A 22,174-nucleotide genomic window follows, 5' to 3' on the forward strand; every position below is an offset into this window, starting at 1 on the left:
CTGCCATAAATGTTTTGCAGCTCCTTTCAGTGTCTGTCCATGTTCTTTGTATATAGTAGATGCTTAATAAACATTTGTTGAGCAGTTGGTTTCATGTTCCTTGAAATCAGATGTTCTTAGTTAATTTAATAATAGAGGCTTTATTTTATTTTTTCTTCTTGATGTATCATACAAAAGATGGGAAAAATCTATTTGGAATGTGTTGAGATATAAATAAACAATAATAAATTATTATAAGCCTTTCAAAATGTTGTTGCTACTCTATGAGCTTTTCCTCCATTTGGTGTTTACTTTCTCAAGAATCAAGAAAAATCTTAATTAGCACTGTTTGTATGTTAGCTCTGGATTGACCTAGAATTATGCTAGGTACCATTAGTTATAATTCTTAGACTCCTGTGGTTGAGTGTTCACGCTACAACACACTTCAGAGGATCATTTTAATATACTTACTTTTATCTCAATAATATTTATTTAGTGTTTCTTGTCACAGTTATTGCAAATGACAGTAATTTAGCTAGTCTGAAATGTGTTGTGTTAAAAGTACATCAGATATCCTAGTTAAGGATCAAGTAAATAAGTAACTCTTTAGAGGAGAATTAAATCTCTTCACAGACTTGCCCAGTGTCATAGTTGGTGGACAAGAACTTTCCCTCTGTTGATGGTGATTGGCCATCACCAGTTTACGTTCTATGAAGCCAGGTTGAACTCGCTAAGCCAGCAGATGTCAAGGAGTCATTTGTGCTTTGAGGAACATCAGACAACAATACATATTTAATTCCATCCTTATATACCAAAGACACTCTTTTTTGGTGACAGTTTTATTGAAATATAATTTATATACCATACAGTTTACCCATATAAAGTGTAAATTCACTCTAAGTTTTAGTGTATATATATTTATATATTATATTTAGTATATATATTATGTACGTTTAGTATATGTATTAAATCTTAGTATATTTACACTTGTATATCCATCACCACAATTAAATTTAGAACATTCTCATTACCCCAGAAAGAAACCCAATAACTTTAGCTATTGTCCTTCAATCTTACCATTCTCCCCAGCCCTCCATCTGCTAATCTGCTTTCTGTTTCTATGAATTTCCCTTTTTTTGGACATTTCATATACATGAAATCATATAATGTGATCTTTTGTGATTGACTCCTTTCACCTAGCATACTGTCTTCAGGTTCCATCCATATTGTGGTGTATTAATGTACATCATTCCTTTTTATTGCTGACTTATATTCCATTGTATGGATATACCACATTTCTTTATCCATTCATCAGCTGTTGGACATTAGGGTTGTTTCCATTTTGGGGCCATTATGAAAAGCACAGTTATGAACATTTGTGTATAAGTTTTTGTGTCAACTTAGTTTTTCATTTTTCTTGAGTGTTTACTTAGCAGTGGAATTCTGGGTTGTATGTTAAGTCTGTGTTTAACCTTTTGAGGAACTGCCAGATTGTTTTCCAAAGTGGCTGTATCATTTTACATTACTGGAACACTTTTACTGTGAGAAAATGGATCACATTATAGATAAAAGGGTTTCTACATTTGCAGACTTGTGAGTACATTAATTCACATTTCTGAGTTTCTCCCATTGATATTTTTTCTAACAACTTTATTGAGGCATAATTTACGTCCAATACAATTCACCTCTTCTCAGTGTAGACTTCAGTGATTTTAGTAGGTTTACCAAGTTGTGAGTGCGTCACAGTAATATGGCAATTGATGTACAATTGATTGTACATTTTCATCATTCCGATAAGATCCCTCCTCCCACTCCCATTTATTTGACATATCCTTACTCATTTAATTTTGTGATTTGTTGGCGCATGTGGTTGCTGAGCCAAAGGGCTGAGTAAACTTTGTGGCTAACAAACATAAAGTTGAGAAATGTTTATCAACTTAATTTTTTTTTAAGTTTGAGTAGGTTCACAAACTCATACTACAATTTTGTAATCCAGATAGCCCTGAAAATTGACACTTTTCTCATACCTCATTTGGTAGAAACTTGATCTGAATTGATAGGTGGATATGTATAATATTTATTCGTTCTACTTAATGTGAATAATCACATATCTTACTACAGAAATATTAATATTTGACTATGGGGTGCTGCCTCAGCCCTCACTGGGGATGATTTGTAACAAATATGTGCTACACATGTATCATTTTACCTTTGTAAAATCATTTTACCTTTCTAAAATCCAAATAATCCTGAACTAGTGTAGCATACCTGGCGCCAAAGTTTTCATGTATGATCTTGTGGACCTGTGTTTGGTTTTAGAAGTCAGCACCTCAGGGCCTTTGCACTTGCTGTTCTTCTTCCTGGGAAGCTCTTCCTCCAGATAGCCTCTGGGCTCCTTCTTTTTATTCAGGTACATGTTGATTTTGCAGGAATCTCTTTCCTGACCATCACAAATGTTTGTGCCCCTGTCACTTTCTACCATGTCACCTTGCTTTGTAATCTTCATGGCACTCATTCTGATGTGATCTAATGCATTTGTTCCTTTGCTTGCTGTCTTTGTCTCTTCCAACATAAGCCCGTGAAGGCTAGGTTCTTGGCTGTTGTTTCACCATGGAGATGCTCAGGAGGCACTGAGCAGTGCAGTGTGAAGACCATGCCTCCTGGCTGTGGCAGCCTGTCCTTGCTCAGTGTCCTGCTGCTACTGAGCTGATCCTGCTCGGTTCCCCATGGGGATCGAGTGGAACTTGACCTAAAGGATACTTCTGAGCAGCTGCTATCAGACCACATAAGGCTCTTGCCTCTCCCAGCACAGAGAAAACTGGATGTTTGGTCTTGACTCTTGTGTTAACCCCTTGTCACCATGGAGACAAGTTCTTTGAAAGGTCTCCAGGCCTGAAAGGGAGGATAGCTCAACTGTGAGAGATATTAGGTAGTCGTCAGCCTCCAGATTATTATTATTATTTTTCTTCAATGATAGATTTGCATCCATGTTTTGGGGACATGAAGAAAGCCGTGACCAGAACATCAATCTGCTTTTCTCTCACCAGATAAATAGGTGGTAGGCACGGTTTCTGATATAATGCAAAAGATACAAGGGTGTATCATTTCCTCCAATCTAGGTCTTATGCCCCTCTCTTTATACCTGGTTTTAAAGCTTAATACTCATGATAGTCAGGATCTAATCAAGACATCATGTCGTCAGTTTATTTGCTTGTTAGACTTAAGTCTTTGCTTAAGGACCAGTTGAGGCAGCTGCTAGTGACCACGATTCCAAGGGCCTATGTCACACCAGAGGGCATCCACGTTGGCATCGATGGTCCGAGTCTTTATAGCAGTTTAGCCAACTGGGAGCGTCATGAGTTTCATTCTTAACCCCATAACTCATTCTCTGGTCACTTTGGGGTGGTCCCTTCACCCCTCTAAGACTGTTTCTCATCTGTGTGATGAGGATGTGATGCTCCCTAGGGACGTATTGTAGAGCTTAAATGGGCAAACATTTGTAAAGTGTCGGCACAAAGAAGGGCCCTGATTGTGTTCATTTCCATTTTCTGTGTCTTCCTTGGACTCTTAATTTGCTCAGCATAATTTAGCTCCTTTAGAATGTTAAAGGGAATTTAAAACCCACCAAAGTCCAAATGTATTTTATGAATTTACTGAAACTGCATAGACTTGCTGAGATTCAACTGCTTTGATTCACAAAGTGGACATTTTATATGGTTGAACTTACTACTTCTCTGTGTGTCTATTTTACAGTGCAAGAAGGGGCTGGGTATTTGGAGAAAGGCAAACATAGAGTGTCAGTGTGTTGTCCATTTTGTTTGGTTCTGTAAGAGCATCAGAAAATTACAAGAGTCCAGACTGCAGGCCATGGCCGATGAGGAGGGAGCGTGTGTGAGCAAAGCATGATGAATGTCAAAAGCAAGCCTGGTATACAAATGAATTGCATAGACATTTGAGAGAATTTAAGTTTTTGGTCTTAGTTTACTTTTATGTAAAATGGATTTAGTCCTTCATTAGTTCTGTCTTTCCTTCATTAAAAAAAAATCCTCCAATCTTTTACCACTAGCATGTGTTCATATATCTGCTTACTTAATTGTCATTTTGAAATAAAGTTATAATTAAAGGTTGACAGAGCAGAAAGAGAGTTGAAGCAGAGAGAATAAAGTATATGAATAACTTCCCCAAAGTTCACACCTTCTATGTAATTTCAGTTCATAACCTGGGCATTAAAAAAGGGAGAGCCAGCTTATCCTTTAAGCTGGCTTCTCATCCTTGGAAATTTTAAAATGGGAAGTCTAGTTCCAAAGGGTGAAAATGGCATTCCTTGAATGCAAAAGGAACATATATAAAATAGAAGGAAAAATGACAAAAAATGAGTTGAAGGCACACACACTTCATTCAGAACCAGCCCCTTGGTTTACTCACCTCCCCATGGACTTAAAAGCTCATATATACACAGGATCTTGTCCCCAGGGTTGGTCCCCTTGCTGCACAGTGTCTTAAGTTGAAGCAGTCATTTTCTTGAAAGTATTGGGCAGGGTTGAGAGTGCTGGCTTCAGGATCTTATTTCTATTGCTGGAGGACGGCCTTTTCTGAGCACTCTGAAGCAAGGGACTTGCATAAAATGTTTGGGGACCAAGATCATGGGAAGAGTCTTATTTTTCATCATTCATTCTTGATTTCATTTGAAATCAGCTTCACACATATGCATAAGCGGTTAACTTTACCTTAGAGGAGTAAAAGCCAGCTTGGTCTGATATCCCTGGGTTCTTCAAAACTCAGGAAGGACCCAGGCCATTTTCATTTTTCAAGGCTCCCAGTCTGTTGTGAAATGAAGAAATGACAAAACATAGTTGAAAATTGTGTTATATTTTAAATATTTACATTTAACACATTACTGTTTGTTTGTTTTAACAAAGTGCTTATACAGTGTAACTGAGCTCTCCCCAAGAAGTAAAGGATACAGTAAAGAAAATTATAATGCATCATAGGCTGCATGGTCCAGGAAAGAGATGCAACTTAACAGAACTTCTCCTTCTGGTGCTATGGTTCTCTGTGAGTGTACGTGTGATCTTTTTAGGAGATTAGTGTAGAAAGTCTAAGTTTAAGGCTCTTTGAATTGGAGGCCTGGGCCCAATGTCTTTCTGGTCCCTGGGAGGTATCCCAAAGCTACCCTGAACTGAGTCTGCAGGGAGCTTCCCATGGCAGTTCTTATTACTGCTTTTTGCTTATTATTGCTCACATACCGTGAGCATGTTTTCATCTTAAAACCTTCCTTCACTCTGCATTCCCTTCCTGCTATGCCCTAAACCTCTCCCTCCCTCCCTTCCTCCTCCCTTCTTTCCTTGCTATCTAGATATAGTAATCTAATCTATCTTTTTCAACACTGCTACCAGATTAATTGAAAGATGACTTAAATTTCAGAACTGATTATTTTGCTTTTATGCCCAATTAGACCTCTTCAGCTCCTTACCCCCACTGCAGTGCACAGAGCATAGTATTCCTTGGCCTTGCTCATTTGGACCCTACTTGCCTGCCTCTTTGCACCCTTCTCCCCACACCACTGACCTTCCCCATTCCAAACTACCTACAGCCTTGCAGACACATGAGGCGTCTTTCTTGGAGCCTTTGCTGTTCCTTCTCCCATCATTTCTCTTGACCGCTTGGCTGACTTCCACTCATCCTTTAACTTAGACTTGCTGTCACATCATTTATGAAACCTTCCCCACACGTAACTCTGCCAGGGAATGGTGCCGTATTTCCTGGCGGAGTTATCTGCTCCCTGCTTTGAGTTGTCATAACACCTTAAGCCTCTCTGCTTTTGGTTTCACCGTGTGTAAAGTTGGGATACTATTTGTGCTTTCCTTTATAGGATGGTTGTGAGCATTAACTGGATTAATTGATTAAAGCACTTAGAACTGTTTGGCACTGGGATAGGAAGTGTGAAACTGAATAATTTGCTGTTATCACCTTGTGGGACCTCCTGTAATAGCCCACACTGCACTGTCTAATTACTTGCTTCTCCTCCCAGCTGAACAGTGAACGTGTTGGTCATCTTCATGGCCCAAGCCTCTAGCATGATTCTTCTCACATACTTAATTATCATCAGCATTGTCTTGTCATCATCATCAACAATAATAAGAGCTAACATTAATGGACATTCACTGTGTACCAAGAACTTTTGCCCAGAATACTCTAATGAAGTAGCTGGAGCCAGGATTCAAAGTCAGATTATCTGACCCCAGAGCCTGCTCTTGGACCAACATGATATGCTCCCTTCCAAACTGAAGTTGCCTGGTAAACATCTGGATGGATGGATACAAGGAGAGAATAGCAACGGAATTGAAATAGCTTTTCCCCTGCATCATATTTACATAAAAATCCATCTTGAGTAGGTAATAATCTGACTAGACATGGAAATTGTTACGTATCTATTTTCTTTTCTTCTTCTTTTTAAAATTTATTTATTTTAGTTATTTATTTTTGGCTGCATTGGGTCTTCGTTGCTGCGTGCAGGCTTTCTCTAGTTATGGCGGTGGGGGGCTACTCTTCATGTTGGTGTGCGGGCTTCTCATTGCAGTGGCTTCTCTTGTTGAAGAGCACAGGCTCTAAGTGTGCGGGCTTCAGTAGTTGTGGCATGCAGGCTCAGTAGTTGTGGCTTGCGGGCTCCAGAGCGCAGACTCAGTAGTTGTGGTGCATGGGCGTAGTTGCTCTGCAGCATGTGGGATCTTCCCGGACCGGGGATCAAACCTGTGTCCCCTGCAATGGCAGGTGGATTCTTAACCACTGCGCCACCAGGAAAGCCCTATCTCTCTATTTTCAAGGAGAAAGAGAATTTTCCTTCCCTGGCTACGGCTGGGGCCCAGGGGCTGGGAGCTGCCACACTTGCCGTCCAGTTCCATGTCTCACAGGTACCATCCATCAAAAGAGCTTGCTTTGGCAAACAACTTAATTTCTGTATTTGTGCCATTCTGAGGACATTGGTCAAACCTTTGATAAAGGCGCTTGCCTCATTCCATTTTCAGCCTGACTGATCACAGATTTTGCTGCTGAAGCTAAAAAAGAGAGTGGTGGATTCTGAAAATCAGTCCTTAAGGAGCATGTGCACAGCCTTGTGTTTGAGAACACGATTTGGAGTCCTTTCGTTGGCAGCAGAATTACTCTCATGTAACCTCCATGTAACCGTGAACTTGGGGATTTGTTCCAAGTTCTCCCCACATGCGAGCCAACTGTGGGTGGCACAGACTCTGTGGTCTTTTCCTGTTCCTGTCAAGCTGTGTTATGCCTGAAAACCTTGTCTCCTTCCCTGCCCCTTCATCATGATATCTTACATTTGTGTGGAATCCTTCAGGAAATGTTTTGTGTGTACATGCTCATCATATTCACACATGGAGATACAGACTAAAGATTGGATAAGGAAACCAAGACTCAGAGAAGTAAAGATTTTCCCAGAGTCAAGTAGCTACTCAGTAGGAAGATCTGGATTCAAACCCTTGTTCCTCGGCTCTGAGACTGTTCTGATTCTACTGGGCCATAATGTTTAAAAGACCAAAAGCTTCTTGAGAGCCAAGACTAAGTCATCTCCTCCTTAGTGTCCCACTCAGTTCTTGTTGCTCTTCTGATTACTGAATGGGTTCTCAACAAATACTTGTTAAACTAAATTGGACAGAATTGATGGAAAGTTGTTGCTACAACCAGGATTGGAAACTCTCTGTAGGGTAGATATCCTCTCCAGTACTATCACCTTCTTAACTTGGGTGCACTTTATGTTTCTTCTTCTTTTTTAAAAGTATTTATTTTGCTGCACTGGGTCTTAGTTGTGGCATGCGGGATCTTTGTTGCAGCATGCGGGATCGTTAGTTGCGGCATGCGGAGTCTTTAGTTGCGGCGTGTGGGATTTTTAATTGGGACATGTGGGATCTTTAGTTGGCGGCATGCAAACTCTTAGTTGCGGCAGGCATGTGTGATCTAGTTCCCTGACCAGGGATCGAACCCGGGCCCCCTGCATTGGGAGCGCAGAGTCTTAGCCACTGGACCACCAGGGAAGTCCCCTTATCTTTCTTATTTTAGGCAAATGTTTACATCTTCCTTAGTTAGTTGGACAGTACCTTCAATGCTCTGCCATTGTGGGTTCCAGTCAAAACCTCTTGAGTCAGCTCTGGAAAGATGTAATTAAGGGCTGGAACAGAATTTCATTCACCACTGTCAGAGCCCTCTGTGATAGGTGACTTCCATTGTGTAAAACAAATGTTCATCCTCAAACTGACATAATGTCATAGTTCTTTTCATCTCGGGCTTGTCCTCTCAGGAAGTTAATGGGAGTACCATTGCCCACAAAGAAAAGTGTTCCGTTATCTTGGAACTGAAGTGTTCGGAGGGAACTTTATAGGGTTTATGGTTAAATAGCCTTGATTTTGGTAATTCAACTCTAAACCACTCCCAAGAGGACTTACATAAGCAGAAGACCATGTTTTAAAATGCTGCATCATTTGGATAAATTTACTTGGGCTGAAAAATAAGGTTGTCTTTTCTTCCTGTCTCCTCCCCAGCTGCCTTGGCCCTTGGGTAGCTTTTTGAGCAAAGTTTGGCTCTTTCCATCTTCAATAGCTTTGCAAATGTTACCTTTTGGCAAATGTAGCCTTAGATGTAGAATGAGATGACTTTAGTTTGGAAATTGGCCACAATGTTGATAATAGCTATTAATTTAATCAGCCTCAAATTTATAACAGGTATCGCCTGTAGAAACAAAGATAATTTTTTATTGATTGTGATCAAGTCTTCTGATGTAAACTCTAGGCTTATTTTGTCTGTAAAAGGCTGGTGTAGTCGTATGCAATCTGAAAGAGACAGGAAGAGGGAGGTAGAGGAAGGGAAGAGAACTCTCCCCACATACACAAGATGTGTTTGCTTTATTGTTCCGTTACCTGTTTTCTCTGGAAACTTTATAGATTAGCTTTTATAATCCACTTTGAACTGTTGCTGTTTTTAAAGCAGAAGCAATCTTTGCAGCTTTCAAGCAGAAGGTCATTTTATACAAAATGTTCATTCGTGTGCAACAAAGCTTATTTCTTCTACAGGATCAAAGAAATAATGAAGGCTCCTTAAAAGTTGTTTTTCTCTAAAGAAATGATCATCTTGATAGTTGGTGATTTATATGTGCCTTTCCTGTTGGAATTGAAAAGCGAAAACATTTGTATCAGTAAGGATTACTGGATATTATTAAGCTCTCAGATATTACTGTAACTGCAGTTTCAGCGTTTCAGAGTGTAGGGAAAGATGTCTTGGATTTCTTCTTGTCTAGTTGATGTCTATCTCTCCAGGTTATTCCTTTGCCCTGGTTTATTGCCTGATGGTCATCCAGCCATTGATGTGGTCTCTGTGTAGGTCTCTGAGATACAGCTGTTTCTAGAACAAAGTCCTGGAAGTTTTCTTGCCTCCAAAACTTTGTTTACAATGTTTTCTTGGGCTGGAACACTGTTTTAGCAATGTCCTGTTTTCCTTTAGCGCTCAGCTTAAATGTGCCTTTTTCTGGGAAGCTTCGTGGCCTATTTTTACCATAATTTATCACTTAGCCCTTTATATTGAAATAGCTATTTTCCTGTGCATGTCCTCCATCCTTCTGTAGACCACCTCATGATGTGTGGTAGCTCATTGGTGATACAAGTCCTTCACTTACTCTAGCTACAAAAGCATCAAAGATTAATCTACACTGTTACGGAGTGATAAAAACTCTATCCGGATTACAGAAGGGAAGGGATTAAAATGCCAGATGGAATGAAAATGTAAATTTAAATATCTTACATTTTTCCCCCAGTGTAATGATTCTTAAATTGTTGGTTTCTGACTGTTCACACAAGAAAGGAGTGTTTGAAATTCGTCTTGGGACAAATCTCATTTTGTCCATATTTCTGGACACATCTTTTGATGCAGTGATGGCATTTAATGAGAAAAGAGATTTTTCATTTTTATTTCTAGGATCAGTTGAGTTTTGAAATCTGTGACTGTAGAGAGGACCTGGGTTTCCTCTGTCCTTACCTCTTCAGATGGTCAGCATGTCAGGTTCAGGTCCTGCCCTGTAACATGGTGCTAGGATAGTATTCATCCAATATACACACTGATTGGCAAAAGGTATAACTATTACTCCATCAAACTCTAGTAGTTACAACAAAAGCCACTAACCCTTGTGTAAGGAAAAGATGAACCATGCCACACTGGGTGTGTTTGTGACAGTAATTATTACTTCTACTTGATCGCTCCATTTGGTTGCTTTTCTAGCTCTTATGGATTTGAAGGAAGACTCACGTGATCTCTCATTCTGGTATTAATGACAATTTGATAACTAGCTGTAATTTAATCATTGATGCAGCCCAAATCCATGTTAATGATTACACATTTTCCTTAGAATCCCTTCAGTTGAATTTAAGCATTATTTGAGAAAGAGTACTCTTTTGAGTAAAAAATGGCAATAAAAGCCTGGTATGAGTATTAAATGTGTTCCTGCAAAACATAAAATGAAAATCACTGAACATATTAAGTGCTTTGAAATCTTTGTTAAATTCCAGCATCCCATGATCACAGAATTTACAAGCAAAAGCTTTTTAGCTTTAACATGAGAAATAAAAATAACTTTTTTCTTTGCTTTTCATGTGGTTTATATATATATATTTTTAATTTTTTACTTATTTTATTTTATTTTTTATTTTTGGCTGTGTTGGGTCTCCGTTGCTGTGCGTGGGCTTTCTCTAGTTGCAGTGAGCCGGGGCTTCTCTTCGTTGCAGTGTGTGGGCTTCTCATTGTCGTGGCTTCTCTTGTTGCAGAGCATGGGCTTTAGGCATGCAGGCTTCAGTAGTTGTGGCACGTGGGCTCAGTAGTTGTGGCACACGGGCTTAGTTGTTCCGCGGCATGTGGGATCTTCCTGGGCCAGGGCTCGAACCCGTGTCCCTTGCATTGGCAGGTGGATTCTTAACCACTGTGCTACCATGGAAGCCCCTATATTTCTGTTTTAAGGATTTTTGGCCATAGTTGCCCCTGCTCCAATTTTAGGGATTTTTATTAAAATTTTTTTCACTTGTACACAATTTGTTCATCTGATAGAATCAGTAGGAGTCCAGTAATAAGTTACTCTGGTTGTGGAACCATACTTTCCATTGCGCTTCCTACTTTTCATCGCACATTTCTTTCTCTCTTTTCTCCTGTTAAGCCAAAATGATCAGGAACCAAAAAATGAAATACATGTAGAACAAAAAATCATTTTCTTATTCTGGTCCAATTTTTACTTTGACTTGGTGTCCTATTTTCCCCCTTCTGGAACATGACAGAGATTTAAGTGTTTCAGGGGAGGAGATGGGAGACTGTGCCTTCTGTATTGTTGCATGGATGTACGTGGGGTCATTGTAACAAGAAATAAGATGTGATTTTTTTTTTTTTTTTTTTTTTTTTTTTTGGGGGGTCGGGGGAGCGCAGGCTCAGCGGCCATGGCTTATGGGCCTAGCCGCTCCGCGGCATGTGGGACCTTCCTGGACTGGGGCACGAACCCATGTCCCCTGCATCGGCAGGCGGTCTCTCAACCACTGTGCCACCAGGGAAGCCCTAAGATGTGATTTTAAATGAAATGTTTTAATATTCCCACTATTACCCACAGCTATAAAATACTATCCATGGTCCATGGCTTCTAGCATTTCTTATAAATAAAGATAGCTTTTGTTTGTATTTATTCCACTAAAAAGGAAGAGTTATTTAGAAATCTTAAAAGTCAATGTAATGTGTATCAATTGATGAATTACAACTTTTTAGCTTGTAGGTGCTTTGTTCCAAGGCCAGGATGTATATTCCGCTATATTGTTATCATTTTTACTGAGTGAGGAAATGTTTGGTCATTAAGGGGGAAGGAATATCTGTGGACAAAACTGCTGCTTTCCCTGACCCCAAAGCTCAGTTTTGAATATTAGTCTTCAAAGCCGTTTTTACTTCCAGTGTTCAGTCTTAATTAAAAGCCACATACACAGTTCTGTAATCCAATCTGCAGATCCAAAAGGGGAATTCATACAAGAGAAAATTAACTTACTATTATTAAAAGAACACTGCCTCTCTAATGGGTATAATAGAGTAACAGGTCTCCTCAGGCTCAGTGGCAGTTCCTTATATAATAACTAAAATATTAGCACATTTAAATTGATTTTTCACGCCTGCAAATAATGATCAAGTCTTATTTTAAAAACATACTTAATTTGACTTAGATGATAAGGATATTTGCTCAGAAAGAGACATTCTGGGCTGTTATTTTCTACTGGTAAGCATCAGAGCTGGAAGTTGAGTGGTTTTGATTCTGTTAATGATGATTCAATTTATTTTTATTTTATTAACAATAGGAACTCTGTCCCCAGGACTACTCTGTTTTAGGTAAATTTATGGCACATGATTTCCTTATTAAATAACATTTCTTTTAATTCATTTATCTTTATAAGAGTGTTTCAAGAAGATCGACTATGCTTTGTTCTTTCCAAAAGGTACCTAGTTCTTGATGTTTTGTTTGTCATAATTGTGCATAGCAGCTGAGCCTGTTCTTGGTGTGTATGTAGGGGGTTCCCCCTGAATTTTCCCATAAAATGTAGGCCTGTCTCCTGCTGGCATCAAGAGAGCAGATTGGGATAACCCCACGGCAAGAAGGGTATGTCCTTTCAAAGAGTCCTGTTCCAAAGTACTTCTGTGCTTCACATGAGGCAGTATTATATGTGGCTGCCAGTTGGCTATCTTTTTATGAATCATATCTCCTAAACCTCTGTAGTGAGCATGATGGGAAAATATCTTTATGGAAACAAATATGTGAGATAAATTAAGTTAAAAAAAGGCATGTAGCAAATTTAACTAGAAAATGAACATAAAAACTGGCCTGCAGGATTAAAATTCTCATGGGCTCACAGCTCCACACAAAGAACAGTGTTCTGGATGATGTCAGTGGTTTGTACAATATTACAGAATTGTTCCCAATGTGTTATCTTCTTGTGCCCCGTGGCTTGTATTGCAATATTTGTAGTTGAAATACATTTCATGTTATATTACACATAAATTTGTTATTGGCATGTATGTGTGATATACATATACATACATATAAATGTAAATAAAATGTTATATATGAAATGAATTTCATGCTATGTTCTTTCATGATAACTTCAACTTGCTTATTATTTCTGTCTTGTTCTCTTATTTGTTGGTCCTATACAGCTTTCTTTTTCTTTTTTTTGCATTTCCAGTTTTTCACTTTTTTCAATATTATCTGTCTTGATAATTTAGAAATTTTATTTTGTTCTTATCTTTCAGTCATTTGTCCATTTCATCGACATTTCTTCTCTGGGTTCTCAGAGTGCTTAGACACCATGAGAAAACAACTTCTATGAGTTTAAGTAATTATAGTCAGAATGAATGGGTTTTTGTGATACATAAGTGTTCAGAGATGCATAATATTGGTTGCACACACTCCGTAAAGCTCAATATGTAAATGTAATTTAGAATGTATATGCATGATACATGCATATACATTCTAAATCTGTTAAAATGATTAAGAAAATAAGCTCTCACACAGATTTCTTAAATCACTGTCAGTCATTTATTTTTCAGGGTCCACATTGATACATATGCAAATTGTGTCAAGTAATCACAGGACAGTAACAAGCTTCATTGACTAGGATCGTTCCAAGAAGACCACAACCCATTGAAAGTTTGGGGCCAGTGTGTCCAGTCTACACAGATAGTGTCTCTCCTTTTGCTTTTTCTCTGTTTCCTGTCCTTTGTTTTATGCCTCTCTTCTATGAAGTATTTTATGTCTTATAGTGGAAATACATATATATATATATATATATATATATACACACACACACATACAGATTTTAAAGAGATAAATGAGATTTAGGAAACCTTGGAAGGTTGGTGGTACTCATAAATCAAGGGGGTCTGGAGTGAGTGCTATTTGTAGTCAGTGGCTCTCAAACTTCAGCAGCTTCTGAATCACCCAGAGAGCTTGTTAAAACAGGTTGCTTGGCTCAGCCCCAGAGCTTCTGATTCTGTAGGACTGGGATGGGGCTTGAAAATGTGAGTTTCTAACAGGCTCTCAGGTGAAACAGATGCTGTTGGTGGGGGACTGCACTTTGAGAACCACTGATCTTGGATCGCCTTTTCATGTGTTTGGGATGAGGAAACTGAGAATCAGAGAGGGGAAGGGCCTGCCCAAATTTTGCAATGGTAGGGAGTTGCATCTTCAATAGAATTAGAACTGGATCTTGTGGCTCTGGCCCTGTACTGTTCTCCTGGGGTCTGTTCTTTGATTGACCAGAGAAGGCGAAGCTGCTTCCTGACTATCTGAAGAGAATGTGGGAAACCAGATTGGCCACCTCTCCCAGATTCCAGTCTATGGGCAACGCTGGCGGAAAGAGAGGGCTTTAGTGCTCGTACTGCTGCCTAACTTACCCAAATAAATTTCACTCTCTTTATTTCCGTGTCCAGTTTAATATTATAATTATTCATGGAACATTTGTTGATTTGTGATCATTTAGAAATTAATACTAACGTCATCATTTTTGAAACAGGGTCTGTTAAACTCAGTTCTATAATATGTCAAGAAAAAGCAAGCTAAAGACAGCATAGGCTACAAGAATAACTGTGGAAAAAATAGAAATGGTTGAATTCTTTACTTGAATCTAAGGTTTTGCTTTTAGTTCAATAAAATTTCAGTAAAATATTATTTCACTAAACAAGTTTTCTGCAATATCCTGTAGCATACATTTTCATGGTGGGAAATAACTTATTGTTGGAAAGTTCAAATTAAAGAATAAATGATTTGATAGTTGACTCATTGATGTTAAATGGAATTTTATGAAATTATTTTCATAATAATATGAATTGGTTGAATTTACTTAGCTAAGAAGAACAACAAGAGTTGTGTACTTACAGGTGTTGCATATTGATTTCATTTTAGTGATTTTCTTATTGGGATGCAGATTGTCAAAGTGGCATTGAGGTACCATTAAATTCAAATAACTGTCATTTGATAATTATGTACCAGAGCTGGGTGCAGAAGGAATTGACCTTAAATTGCGGGAATTAAATACTACTTGTAAACCATTGGGGAAGAAAGCCCACTTAGAGTTAGACTCGATTCAATTCAATAAATCTTGACTACGGGCCTTCTATGCTTAAGGAATGCACTTTTCTAGGTAGGTTTTGGAGTCCATATCTGGCCTCAAGGGCCAGTGTCTTTGAATTTTTACTAAAGTGGATGCAGAACATGATTGGATGATGAAAGCAAAAACTAGATTTTGACACTGATGTTATTTTCAGTTTCATGGAAGCAAAGGCAGCAGGTCACAGTTCACATGCCATGATATGATCTGTCATTTTTGGGCAATGGAGAAACTTCGGTCGTTTCATGTTGTTGAAATGGGGTCGAGGCTACAGTTCTGATCCTTTGTGTTGCTTTCTATCTTGCCAGCGTCTGGTGGAGGCTGCAGAGGAAGCACACCTGAAACATGAATTTGATGCAGACTTGCAGGTAATTGATTATAGTTTGAGTTCAATTGTTTTGTGTGTTTGCTGCCAAAGGAGAAACACTAGGTATACTGGGAACACCAGGGTTCAGAGGTTTGGAGAGAAGGCTCTTGAGAGAATCGTACAGGGTTGAAATAAATGTGCCTGTTTTTTGACAAAATAGGACAGTGATCCTCAACCATTTTCCACTATGCAAGTTACAGTAGGTGATAACACACACTTACATGCATGTAACCAGGTTTCCTCTCTAATTCTGGGGGAGTTAATCAGTCAACTGACAATAATCACCAGAGCTTTTAATGGTAAATTGATAAGATAGATGGCAGAATATATCCAAATCCCTCTTCCATGGCTGCATTTTAAGTGACTGAAAGCAATGTTGTTATGTATGGATCTAACCTTGAATTGACTGTTAATTATATTTAAAAATTAAATCATTCACAGACCTGGGATTTGAACATCTGCTTAATAAACTTTTGTTGTGGATCTCATATCTAATCATGGCACACCTGTGTCTGGTTGAGAAGGACTTTGATGCTGTCATGTATATATAAAACATAGTTAGAGGCAAGAAGTGAATTGAATAATACTTGGAGGTTCCTTTGGGTCCCTCCAGAAGGAAATTTCATCTGTATTGTTTTTTTGGGTTTGTGACTTTTCCTCACTGCTAGCAAAACGGGTGAATCTTAATTCCTTGTCTGTGCCTTGCTAGAACATATCTCTTTTAGTGCCATGTGGTCACAATTAGGAAGTAGTGTTTATTTTGCTGTGTTTTCATTTATATGGAAAAGATAAATCTTCAAGCACAGAAAAAGATGGTGATACCAAAGATAGCCTTTGGCTGTGTCTCTGTCCCATGGTTGTACCTCTTGTAAAAGAATGCACACTCAAATGGGGTAATGGAGGAAAGTTTAATAAAGAAAATATTTACAGATGTATGGTAAGAGAAACCAACAAGCAATGGTGTTGTACCCCCGGGCAAGCCACACTCCTGGCCTTGAAGGAGCAAGGGGAGGGGGTGGTTTCTAGAACCCAGGGAGAGTAGCTGTATGGAAAGGGTAATTGATAGAGAGATGGTGAGCTAATAAGTGTAGAATCTGGGGGAAAAGATACACTGATAACTGTCTCTAGCCTTCTGATCTCTTGCTGGTACTCACCATTGCCTGAACCCAACTGTTGGTGTAGTTGATTTGGTTCAGACTTTCTGAGGCTTTGGGTGGAAAAGGGTGAAAAATGGGTCCGGAGGGGAAACAGAAAATATCAAGCCCACCATTGGGGGTCATTTTCAGTCATAACACCCAACGTGTGAAGCAAATAGAACCAAGAATGTAGCCAAGCATGAGAGGCTCCAGGGGGAGGCGGAGAAGCCCTGGGGACTGTTGGTAACACCTGGAGAGGAGTGGGGCAGCCAGCCCTGCTCTTAGAGCAGAGCTACAGAGAAAGAGCAGAGGAGTCAGCTGAAAATAGCAAGAGGCACCTTGCCTTCCTATAGCCACACCAGGGTCCATTTGTTGGTCACATTTGTCTTAAGTGTACCTCCCCTTCAGAGGGTTTGGACTTCTTAGAGTGGGCCAGAAGGGATTTGATGAAAGCATCAGGAAGCACCTTTTAGGTCTGAAGATTGTAAGGATCTCTTGAATGCATTGCCAAGGGAAACTATGTCTCCTTGGGAGTTCCAGAAGCCTTTTCAGGAATATTCTGGTTGTAAATGACAGAAATTCAACTCAAATCAACTTAAATTTGATAAGAATCTGTGAGTCCAATCTGATAATAAATAAATAGATAAATACATAAATAAAAGAGAAGGAAACACTCTTAACAGTAGAATGCCAACTACTAAATGTTAGAAGAAATGATGGAGTTATAAAATAATGGTAATAATTGATTCAGGCAAGAATCTTCAGTAGATGCTAAAACTAGCAGGTGAAAGTTTGATGAAGAACAGGACATTGACAGTCTCAAAGTATCTGCCCACAAATTGCTTATTAATTACAAAGGGAATTATAGCAGCTTTATTATGGATAAACCATCTTAAACAGGTAATCAAAGGTAATATCATCAGTAATGACACAAAGTGCCTTCAGATGTGATGACCAGGAAAAATACACCAAAGATTTCCAAAGGACTCTTTTGGAAAATCTGGTGTTTATGGCTCATATAGTCAATTTTATTTTGAGATCAGTTGTCTACAAAAAGTAACTGGGTGAGGGAGGGAATGATTAATTGACTTGCAGGATTATTTATCCTTCAGGAGAGAAAAAGTGTTCTGTGGTTTAGCTTAACTAACTTTAGAGCGCTTTTTTTTTTTTTTGGTCCATCTGAATCAATTGTTATTTTCTAAGAGTGCTCTGACTTCCTTCCTATGATTGATCCTTTACAATAAAATTCTGGTGCAGCACACTGATTCCCTTGTCAAATGTGGTGGTGGAAACACGAATGCAGCATGAGTATCCCTCTCAAAAAAAATAGAGACTGAGAGAATGGGTCTCTGGAGTCTTATAGTTTTTGTTCTCTTGGGAACAAAGAAGATGGGCCCAGTTTTTCCTCCCCCATTGTCATCTGTTCTGTATAAGTACAAGACGAATATCAGAGGCTACAGCTGTGGTCTGAGCACAGAGTAGATGTTGAAATAATCTGTCAATATTACAGAGTGTCATTCACTCTCTGGACCATGACAGAATGTTCTCTGGGTCAGAGTAAACCATGTGCACTTTTGTGGAAACCTGGAAAAGAGATGATTTGGAGAAAATGGATATGCATCAAATAATGTATGTCTGCTTAGATGAAGGTTTTGAAGCTGTGAAACATTGATGCTGTTATGCGCAAGTCTGTTAACAGCTTGGGTGTCAGCCCGGTTGCTCTCCCTGGGGTAGCAGGTCTGTGTACAGGCTCTGAGTTTATTGCTATGATGGTCCATTAGAACTGATCAATTGTTAACCTGGGTTCCATTGACCTCTCTACAACACCTGCCAGTGGATTGTTTTTATCAAAAAAATTTCAGAGTACCGTCTGCTTACCATGAAGTAATGTTGAGGAGGTTTCCGTGCTATTAGCTTGGGAAGAGCAGAGGGAGCTGGGAGTCTGTTTTCCTACAGAAAAAAAAAATGTTTTTGTGACATTTCCTAAACTGTACAGCTTCAAGTTACATAGTCTTAGCACCCACTCCACCATCCCATTTCCAAAATAAATAGGAAATGCTGGATCTGCCTCTTCTTTCACTTTAGATTGGAGTCTTCGTGTCTTTGCATCATCATGTGCTTTAAAAGTGAAGAATTTGTTTTTCGTTGGTAGAATCATCAAAAATTACCAAAAGAAAGTCATGCCTCCTTATTGTCAGGATTTTATTTATCATTTAAATTTCCTCTTACAGTTTCTCCAGAGGTTTAGCCTTTTCTTTTTGAGCTTATAGCCTTGACATTGGTAGTCCCTTCTGTAGGTCCTAAAATATGGCACTAGGTTGTTAGTTCTTAACAAAAACTATGTTGGGGCAAGAGGCAAAATATAGCCTTTGAAGGGTAGCATATGTGAGCAACCCACAGTGCAGTGTCCTGCACACAAACCAGAGCTGCGTGGGTTCATTGGCTGGAAGACTTTCTTGTGGACACTGGTGTCGGTTTAGCCCTTGGGCTTGTCCCCCTGTATGGTGTCCTGTGGGTTCCAGACTGGCCTCTTGGTTTTGTTCTTTGTTCCCTGATATTTCCATTAGGGCACTTTTCGGTTAGAATTGATGCAAACACAGGCCTTGTTAAAATGGCATCTTCCCTTTTTTTAACTGCATGCTTTGAATTAACATAGGTTTTTAATGTAGAGCACATATGAGATTGATAATTATAAGAAAAGAGTTTAAAAACTGTCTTAATTATCACATATGATCATTTTAGCATTTCATTCTCGTTATGTGGATGGGGCAAGGGTGGGGTGGTGGGGGCAGCCCCTAGCCCTGATTATCCTAGCTATTGATGAATTTCCAGAAAACTAGGTGTGTGCATGTAGTATAATTCAGAGAGAAGCCTTCTCCTCTTACTTATTCTTTCTTTTGGGGTTTTTCTACTGGCAGCGAAGAAGAAAAAAGTCCTTTTGACAGTTTACTAAAAACCTGCTTATCTTTGAACTGCAAACATATTTTTCTTTGAAAGCTGTCTTAAATAAGTGCCAATTGCACAGAGCTAGTGCACAGTGGGAAAAAACAAGAATTGTGGTTTTGCATTGTGTATCCTACGGAAACCTTTTTGATTACAAAGTTTTCTATAATAATTTTTCTTTGTTGCTTTGTAAGTAGTAGGCGGAAAAGGCCTGATGACATTCAGAGGGATAACAAAGTGTGAGTGGAAGGGAACTGGGGGGATGCAGTGTCCTGAACATCCCCTCCTGGTCACTGCCGAGCTGCTGTCACCTATCTTGCACACACACTGTCCTGATTTCAGAGTTGGGGTGAGGGGTTTGGATTGGAAGTGATGTAGAGACCACTGATGGGAAATCTCGGGGTGGGACAGCTTGTGATACTTGCTAGAGCATCTTCCTCCACCTCGTTGCCACTGCCTGTTGCATTGGGAGGCTGTGTTGAAGGAGAACCCAGGGAGGAGATAGCCACTGGGAGAAGGAAGCCTTTCTCAGAAGGCTTAGGAAGGGCATCTAGCAAACAGCAGAGTAGAGCTGTCCTTTTCCTGACAGCGTCCCCTTGCTGGCTAGTGAGGCTGTGCCCTGGGGAAAGACTGTATGTTGTGAAGGAGAGCAAAGGTCAGGTTTAGTAGAAGTACTTGCTGGGTGGAGGAGATGACTGCCCTTACAGCGTTTCTCATTTATTTCTGTTAAGCCGCAATCCATCCTTGCTCTCTTGGACTGAGTGAGGTGTTGAACTCCTTGCTGAGGGAGGAGGTGGAACACGGAAGACCCAGACCCCAGAACTGGAAATAGATTTTTTTATAGAGATAGCTCATTGACTTTTGTGCACTAAACAAGAAAGGTAGGGTTCACATCTGTAGGAGAAAGAAATGAAAAGAGAAGGAAAATTTCACACATTTTGTATTAAAATAAGCCCCTCTTTTCTGATGTAATTTATCAGGGGATCCTTTTTTTTTCTTTTCTCCTCCTTTTTCTTTTTATCAGCTTGGCCAGGGTTCACAGTCTTCTGCATTTTAAGATCTTACATTAGATGTTTCTTAGTGAGGACTTGCCATATGTCATTTATTCACAAGACTGATATGTAAATAGTTTCTGAGGAATCTTTAAGTGTGAGCATTTAAAAGTCAAAGTAATTTCTTCGTTGTTACACGCACACACACTGTCATTTTAATACATTTGGCTAGAACGTTATAACTTTTACAGAGAGAGCTTTTGTCTAGAGGTCTGAAAACGGAGGTTCTGGTAGTTCTGGTCCCAACTGGACCATTTACTTGCTCAAGGAACTGATTGCTCATCCATAAAAAGACAGATTGTAATATCTAGATGATTTCTAAGATCTCATTCATCTCTCATGTGCCAAGATTCATTCAACAAATAGTTATCAGTGATGTCCTGTGGGTCAGGTACTGGGTTTTGGATATGGCCAAGAGCTAGACTGATGCTGTCTTTGTTCTCATGGAGCTCATGCTCTAATGTGAGTGACAGATTTTAAAGACATGATGACAGAAATAATTTTAAAATTTTGATCATGATGAGTGACATGAAACATAAGCAGGGACTTCCCTGGGGGTCCAGTGTTAAAGGATCCACCTCCCAATGCAGGGGACACAGGTTCGATCCCTGATTGGGGAACTAAGATCCGACATGCTGTGGGGCAACTAAGCCCGTGCGCCGCAACTACTAAGCTAACGCACCTCAACTAGAGAGCCTGCGTGCTGCAAACTTCAGAGCTCACGTGCTCTGGAGCCTGCGTGCCACAACTAAAGAAGAGAAAACCCACGTGCCACAACTAGAGAGAATTCCACACGCCGCAACTAAGACCCAATGCAGCCATAAAAAAGAAGGGAGAGAGGGAGGGAGGGTGGAAGGAAGAAGAGAAACGTAAGCACAGGGCATAATTACAGCGCAGGACAGGAGACCTTGCCTGGTCTGGGAGTTCAAGGGACCTTGGTGCAAATCCCTGAAGAATGAGTCTTGACTGAGTGGTGAGTAGATTTACCTCCTCCAGGGCTAGAAGAAATCTCCCCGCAAAGTTATAAGTTATAGCCAGGGGAACAAAAACAATAGTGTGTGCATTTCCGGTGCATCTGTGTGTGTGTGTAACAACAGAGAACCCGTAATACCTGTATTTTCCATAAATGCAAAATTAAAATTATTTTATCTACTTTCCATATAATAGTCTTTCTCACCTAGTGATACTTTATTGTTGCCTCTTTAATGATGCTTATCATTTCTTATCCTGTTAGTTTTATTCATGTGTGTCCATTTGTTGCTTAATTTAGATTTATTCAGAACTCAGCACCTGATAGGCCCTGTTCTAGGTTGTGGGACTTCCGTAAACTGAGATGTGACCCTCATCCTCCAGGAAAGTTCTAATCTCCCTTTTTAAGATATGTTTCGTTAGTTGTTACTTTAAGGATTACAATAGGCATCTTTAACTTAAGTGCACAGTGTATCTTGAGTTAATTTGCTGTGCGAAGTCCCACTCCATCTGAAACAAGAATACTGTACTTCTACCTACCACTTTCCTTCATGT

General features: G+C 39.5%; 1 protein-coding gene across 1 annotated transcript in view; it reads left to right on the plus strand.

Moving 5' to 3' along the window:
• The window catches only part of CACNA2D3 (calcium voltage-gated channel auxiliary subunit alpha2delta 3), a 772,424-nt gene that overhangs the window by 210,529 nt on the left and 539,721 nt on the right, over nt 1-22,174 (plus strand). Inside the window, exon 4 of the mRNA XM_024746438.1 lies at nt 15,461-15,520. Coding sequence (XP_024602206.1) covers nt 15,461-15,520 — 60 coding nt within the window. The remainder of the gene's footprint in view (nt 1-15,460; nt 15,521-22,174) is intronic.

Source organism: Neophocaena asiaeorientalis, unplaced genomic scaffold (assembly GCF_003031525.2).
Source record: "Neophocaena asiaeorientalis asiaeorientalis breed wild unplaced genomic scaffold, Neophocaena_asiaeorientalis_V1.1 scaffold251, whole genome shotgun sequence".
Classification (NCBI taxonomy): domain Eukaryota; kingdom Metazoa; phylum Chordata; class Mammalia; order Artiodactyla; family Phocoenidae; genus Neophocaena; species Neophocaena asiaeorientalis.